General features: G+C 33.6%; 1 protein-coding gene across 9 annotated transcripts in view; it reads right to left on the bottom strand.

The window, feature by feature from the left end:
• LOC102679727 (unconventional myosin-XVIIIa) overlaps positions 1-7,770 on the bottom strand; it is a 59,677-nt gene that overhangs the window by 4,353 nt on the left and 47,554 nt on the right. For all 9 annotated transcript variants that reach the window (XM_006610188.2, XM_006610189.2, XM_031515460.1 and 6 more), the window contains 5 exons: positions 6,733-6,861; positions 5,590-5,733; positions 5,198-5,287; positions 1,334-1,693; positions 795-949 (listed from right to left, as the gene is read on the bottom strand). In XM_006610188.2, coding sequence (XP_006610251.1) covers positions 795-949; positions 1,334-1,693; positions 5,198-5,287; positions 5,590-5,733; positions 6,733-6,861 — 878 coding nt within the window. The remainder of the gene's footprint in view (positions 1-794; positions 950-1,333; positions 1,694-5,197; positions 5,288-5,589; positions 5,734-6,732; positions 6,862-7,770) is intronic.

The following is a 7,770-nucleotide window of genomic DNA, read 5'->3' as shown; positions in this document are numbered from 1 at the left end:
TTTTTTTTTTTTTCATTTTTTTTTTTTTTTTTGGAATAGTAAGTAGATCCTAGTTTTGAGAACGATCATAACAGCCTATATTTGGAACAGTCAATCACATTTTACATGCACCCAAGGAATTTCCAACCAGTAGCAGATGTCGTCGGATGCGCAAAATTACTGATTTGGCCAACTGCCAGAAACACTTGTTGCCTCATACAAAATCAGAATAGAGCAAATCTCGATAAATGGAAATTCGAATTTAATGAATGATAGAGAATAGTTCACAAAAAGTAAAAATATTCTTAAATAAATGGATATTATCAATTATTAACAATTAATTATCAATGTAAATTTATCAGAATATTCAAAATAACAAAAAATTGAAAAAAATGCAATAATAAAGAACAATATATATAACAAAGCAACAAAAAATATATCACATCAAGGAATTTCATTTCAAGAAATTTGATTTCCAAAGAATCTTAAATTTCGAAAAATTAAAGATATGAATTTTAAAATGAAATGGCATTTTACATATATAATGCACAATAATTAGAAAATTAATAAATGGATACTTAAAATAAATTATCAACAGATGTGTCATTCTTGCTTATATCATGATTTTTTATATTAAAAATTTACATTCTTGAACATATTCGTGACATTTTTCGAACTTGTTCAATCATGCTAGCTCAGTAACCGTTTACGTAGAAATATCTAAAAATAGTTTCTACATAGTCGTGATGAAACAAAATCCGTTATTGAAATATTGAACAAAAAAAGATGATGTAAAAATTTTAAGAATCACTTACTTGCGCTGTTTCTTTTCCAGAAGATTATTCCTGGCTGTTTGTTCCTCAAGCAATAATCTTAGATCATGCATTTCTCCGTTCAATTTTTGGACGCGTCTCTTCCATTGTCCGACCACTTGACGTTGCTCTTCGACTTCTTCGTAAGCATCGGCTAACTGAAGGACAAAAAAAATATTCTTTAATATTATTATTTGCTTTTTTCAAATAATAAGAAGACTGCTCATTCCTTATTCAAGAACCAGACACAACCATATATTTTTTGATATAAATACAGATAAGATCACAAGTTTTTAAATTTACACACAGTTCTATTATTCATGTTACAGAATAATTCCTCACTAATTCAAATTATATATTTCCATCTTATCTTTCAGACATATAGAAAATAATACATTTCAGAATAAAACTCTCAAATAATTGCTCTCTGTGTATTATAATAAAATTATTTCTTGTTAATGGATACTATATTAAGAATGGCAATTATTCTTCACACAGCTCTCAAACGCTATTCGCACCTAAATTTTCATCCTTCTATTTACCTTCTTCTCTAATTGCTTCTTAAGCCCGACAAGCTGTTCAAGATCATCCTCGTGCTGTTGCGCCATTTTTCTTTTTGTGAACTCGAGCTCTCTCACGGCGTGTTCGTATCTCTGTTTGTATACGCCACCGTCTTCGCCATCCTCGGCATCCGATGCGACACCGTTCAAATCTGCGGCCCTTGCATACAAAAGTTCCATCTCCAAACGTTCGGTCGTCTGCTGGAGATTCTTATTCGCCTCGGTTATATCCTGGAGTTCACGTTCCAATCGCAGACGCTCCGATGTTTCGGCGTCGATTCTCTCGGCCGCCAGTGTCGATGTCGAATGCTCTTCCGCAAAATCGGCGGTCATTTCGCTCAACTGGAATAAAAGAAACAAAGATGAGAATTATTCATTTTTTTATTCGTGATTATTATTTACTTATGAATACGTGTAATATTTATGATTTCCAATAATTTCTTTTTATGATAATAACTGTTAAAAATTTGAATTACGAAATTTTTTTATTGTTGCAAATATAAACGTTATTTTAAAATTTATAATAAGATTAAAGAAAAAATATAATTGATATTAAGCAGAATAAAATAAAAAAAAATTCTTTTATCAAAAATTTTACAAAAATTATTTTTTATAAATCTATATTTATATAGATGGGAAATTAATAGATACAATTTTATTTTTTTTCTGCTCTATCTGATACAAATATCGAGGGTTAAATAAATTGATCTTTGTAAATCAATTTGTTGATCAGAGATTAAATCATATTACATATAATTCTCGTTGCTTCTCATCTATCAAACGACATACTTCCCGATGTCACGTATCAGGATTTACAACTTCATCCTGTGTTCTAAAACGAACACGACATTTAGAAACGTATTTTCCGAGCTCCGTATTAAATATAGTATCAAAAGCTGTTACTCGAAAATACAAGCGCGGTGTAATAGTGCAAGTGGGTGGTCCAACATCCATCGACATGTTATTTCGTGAAAATCGATTCAACGATGTTTTTCTATAATCTTAAGCGTTCTTTTTGCGTGATCGTATCTGTTTGATTTAAAGAATGACTATACAAACGTTTGAAAAGAGTGCCACGAAGATTTATTTTGAAAAGTCAATATTCTTGATTGATGTGTGAATTGTGGAAGAAGAATGATTTGGAAAATTGAGTGATTATATGATTTTTTGAAGTCTCGTTATATCCTATCCTCTTATAATTTTATATATTTTTATTCTGAAGAATTATATTTTAAAAAATTTTCTTTTATATTTATTTCTTATATAATTTTCGTACAACAAGATATTAAGATAATAAGTTATGCTGTAAGGAGGTCTACTAGTACTAGTAATGAAAACACAACCTAGAACGTATTTGAGTTCAAGGCATCATCATCCTGTACGCGTGAAACTAACACAGATTGTAAGATGTAACAATAGTTCGTTGGCAAAGTTTATGAAATACGTGTGAATATTCGCTATCGTTCAAACATAAAATCTCTCGCAAATTCATACGGGAAATAAATTGAAGAAAAATAAAAAGAAGAAAAATACATATAAATTTTTTTCTTTGGAAAAGAACAACGTCATTTTTAAATCATTTTTTCAATCATTTTTATATAAGTTAAAATTATTAAATATTATTTATTTATTAGATATCATTAGATATCGATAGAATTATTCAGACCATTTATATTATAATTTTTTCTAAGGAAAAATTCCAAATTCCAATAAACATTCGCAGTTTACCGATAAATCTGCAAATTAGAACTCTATTATACCTCTTGACCGATACTATCGGAAATGGTCCTATCTTCCGAGACACGAGAAATGGAACGCCTCGAATAAGAATTTTTCCCAACGCTGTTCGATCTGCTGTAATACTGATAACCGCGAATCATGATGTTCGTGGCGCTCTGACTTCTCCCCATCTGCCCTCTCTTCCGATCTCGTGCCATCATCGAGTTCAAATCGTTATCCGAGTCATCCCTGTGACCCAGGTTTCGCCACTCGTCCATTATGTGATCGGTCCTCTTGAGGAATTGCGAGATCTTGGAGGACAAGTAAGAGGAGGCGGTCGATGGCTCCATGTGAGAAGCCGTTGGTTTGAAGGATTGTCTCACTTTCTGCTTGTCGCAACCCAGCACAAAATTTAAACTGGCATCGAACACCACCGGAGCCTGTTCCTTCACGGACAGATCCTCCATCGAGTCCAAACACGAGTTATTCTCCACAGGAAAGATTCTTCTCGGAGGTGTGGTGAGATTGGTCGGCGAGTCGAGGCTAGTTCGAGTCCTGGAGGACAGGACGGATGCCGATCTCGAACGGCAGGACAGGTTGGACGAGAAGCTGCAAGGCGATGGACTCCTGGTCAAATTCAACTTGCTAACCGGTCTCTTGAACGGTGGCAACGGTGGTCTCTTCGCTAAAGCGTTCAGCTCCATTGGTTTCCGTAAATTCTCGATGTCGTTCGAGTCGTTAGATCTATCGACCAGCAATTTGCCGATACGAGACTCCTCGAAAGTTTGCGAGTTGTCGTTCGAAACGGGCGACATCGAGCTCGTCGAGTACGTGATCGGCACTGACGGCATCCTGACGATCTTCCGATAAGCTCAATCTCTTTTACTTCATCGGGTGAACCATAATCTCGAGACACGACTTACACTATAATCTCTTCGATTTCCCTCTCACACGTGGGATCATTTTTTCCTTTTTTTTTTTTTTTGTTAAGCGCTGTTTACTTTTTTTAATCGCATCGAAATTTCACGTCATAGGCAAGATTTTGAAGGTAATTTTCTTATCGCAAACGGGATAGTAGAGCGGAGATCTTCAATGGGAAGGGGAACAGCCAAGAGAGGAGATCTCGCGAGATACGGTCCACCGATCGAATTGCATTGTCGCTATAGGAAAGAGTGTCGTTGGTGGAGCAAGGTACTCAGGTTTGGCACGAGGACTTAATTGCGTAACGAGTCGAACCACGTCGACGCCCGTATTGAGAGGGAGTCGCGGTGCAACTGGCTGACTCTTCCTGGGTCAGCCGATAGGCCGGTGGCGGTGGTCCGTTGGAGGAGACGGTCACCTCCGAGTTATTCTAAGGGAGATGGGGTGGAAGCGAGATGGAAAACACCGGGCGAGGTGTAGATAGTACGGTCTCCACGATCTTGGATCGAAGCCAATTCTGTCGGCGGATCTCCGCGAGGAAAGTCTCTAGGAGGTGAGCAGGGGATCGCGAGCAGTTGAAACGGGAGTGGAAACGAGCGGAAAATCGTTCGATAATTCGGACGAAGTGTGGTCAAGCGTGGCGGATGAAAAGAGATAAAGTCGAACGAGCGAAACGAAACCGGTTAGAAATCACGAGAATAATATTAAACGGCGATCAGGTGAGGTAGAGGTACACGACAATGCCAAGGTCGTGAGAGGAATTTTCATACGACACCAGGAAATGTCGGTCACTGGAACTTTTATCCGAGGCGGCAAGGTAAGTCGCTTACGATGCTTCGTTGATCAGATTCATAACGCGATAACTGCGGCACGCTTCGTCTCACGCAGTTAACCCAATTGCGCGATACCAAGGATCGCGAGTATACGGAGATACTTTCTTGTATTTTCTGGACAAACGAGTTTTGGTGTCGATTGTCTGCTACAATATATCATTGATGAAGGATGATTTAACGCGATGAGGTAGGTGCAGAAATGATCTATGCTCTTTGCGTGAATGGGAAAAAGGAAATATTTTAGAATTGTAAAAAAATGATATTGTATGTATTATTATTTAATCAGGATGGTTATCATATTATTATTCGGAGATCAAAAAATTAGTAAGAAATAAAAGAATGTATATACGGGGAAAAAAAGAGAAGCGTATACCTTAGCTTCCAATCTATCATTGTCGTGTTTCAGATGATTCCGTTCCTGCTCCAATCGTTCCACTTTCGTTTTGAGAATCTCAAGTTCCTCCTGTTTATAAAAATATTTGTTTATAATTATTCGTATTAATTTATAATTATAAATTTATAATTATAATTTATAATTTATATTTATTATTATTAGATCGTATTGATCAAAAAATGATAATAAAATAAATTAATTAAATATAATCTACGTTAAAATAATACTTATGATATATTGATCGAAAGTCATTCGAACAAATTAGATTTCTTTTAAGAAATAGCACTTCCTCAATACATCGTTTCCAATTTCTCTCACAAGTCTGGCGATGAGAAATGGTCAGTATGTAAAAATAGATAGCATGCGCTCACCGTCTTTGCCTTCAATTGATCCTCTGTTCGATGGACGTTCAATAAAGGTGCAACTTTCACGTATAATCTCCACCAGGGCCATTCTCTTACGGACATCCACTTCCTCACATTCCTTTGTATGCATCTAACTGCAAGATCTTGCAGCTGAAAAAACATTATTATTAAAAATATATTTCATCTCTCATCGCTCAATTATTAAGTACTACTTAATTCAATGAATTATGCTCATGAGCAATTATCATTTTTCAATGAAAAATAAATATATAAAATTTTAATTAATTTTATCTCACAACTCTGTTTCTAAATTCTAAAAATTTTAAATAAAATTCATTATTTAAAAAAATCAATGCCATATTAAGCAGTTTCAAAAAATCTGAAATGATGTCAGAGGTTACGTTTATAACACACGTTCTTGTATTATTATTAAGGAACACAATGGAATTTACCAACACTAGCTCCTTTCTCACAAACGCTTTGTGAAGTTGCTATAATTGGGTACAGTAAACATTCTCATTAATGAATAATTTCAGCTATTCATAAACTGTTCATACTCAACTTTTTCAAATTTAAACAATCAATTGCAACATCGAGAAGTTGTAAAAACAGTTTTGTAGTCTTCTACCTTTTCAAGTCATGGATTTTATAAAACAAGTGCCCATAAGCTTATTGACGGTCGAGGAGAAGTAATTGGCGTGACCGTTGAGAAAAGGTAATTGCGTGTCATAGTTGCTATTTTAATAAACGAAATAGTTATTTTCTATACATTTTTTTTTTTTTTGCAATTCTCCTTTCTCTTATAAGAAAAACATTTTTGATGAATTTAAGGAGTTTAATGCAAGATATTTCATTATAGAAAAATAAAAACAATAGAAATTTAAAATCTTAAAGACTTATCTTGCTCATTAATAACAATTAATATTATTAATATATTTTATTATATATATATATATTTATATATTTAAAAGATACAAAATAAAATAGAATTGTAAAAAAAAAATTATAAGAAAGAAAAAGTTATTTTATCGGGACGCGGAAATAAATAAAGGAGCCATTTCGAAATTTCTCGAGATGAGTGAAAACTACCGGTACAGGTTCACAAGTGAAGGTGCACTTTTATAAACTCAAGAAGATGTCATGACATACTTTCAAAGTGTTGAGTTTACGACGTGCCAGATAACCTCTACACCTTGCTTGAAGAAGAATAATGTGTCCAGTTAACTTCTCGTCTCTCTGGGCCTCGAGTCGTTCCAGGGTACCTGATCTGAAAAACATCTATCGAAAAGAAATCGAGAGATTAATTCAAAGTATTCGATATTTTCCATCGCGCCATAATTTTTAAATACGATATCTCTTGCAGTTGATATAACTTTCATATATTTTAAAAAATAATAATTTTCCTTTCATTTATATTCTGCTAATACATATCGATTTAAAAAAAATTTTTAACGATAAAACTATGTATTATGGGAATGTAAACAATGAATATTTAATTTATCAATTAAAAATATAATTGAAGATAATTTTAATTGTACGTGTGAAGGTAAGACATTTCATTAGAATCAATTAAAGTGATGTTTATGAAATGGTATGTATTAGAATTCGCGAGAAAAAGAATAGAATGGAAAAAGGAACGGAGATATCCCTGACACGATTTTCTCGATTACATTCAGCGTGAAGTGCATTATAGTAAAAAGTTACTCACTCTCTCTTAGGAGTAATTAAACAATAAAATACCGCATACATGGTATAAAAATCACTGTTGCTTCCAAGCCAAACAGGCTAATTAAATTCTTAATAAATTTAAAAGTTTTTCAATTATTTGTTTATGCTAATTAAGTAATAAAAAAATCATACTTATTTTTAAAATTACATATTTAAATATAAAAATGACTAAAAGTAATATTCCGTCTACAAAGATTTGATTCAAAGTTAGAAACGTTTTCACGTCAGAAATATGTTGCAAGTTTATTTTAATACTGATATAATAATATATTTGATGCTTCAACCCAGCATAATTGTATCCATTTAGACACTTGCAATCAACATTTATTATCTGAAACATCATCTTGCAATTTTACTGTTTCTAAACATCCACATAATACAAGGTGAATCATTTTCAAACCGTTCTCTTCGTAGAAGAGCAGTTCAAGTTGAAAGTTGCAAGAGCACTTTCTATCAGGA

This window comes from Apis dorsata, unplaced genomic scaffold (genome assembly GCF_000469605.1).
Source record: "Apis dorsata unplaced genomic scaffold, Apis dorsata 1.3 scaffold_70, whole genome shotgun sequence".
Classification (NCBI taxonomy): domain Eukaryota; kingdom Metazoa; phylum Arthropoda; class Insecta; order Hymenoptera; family Apidae; genus Apis; species Apis dorsata.
This window is presented reverse-complemented; position numbering and strand designations above follow the sequence as displayed.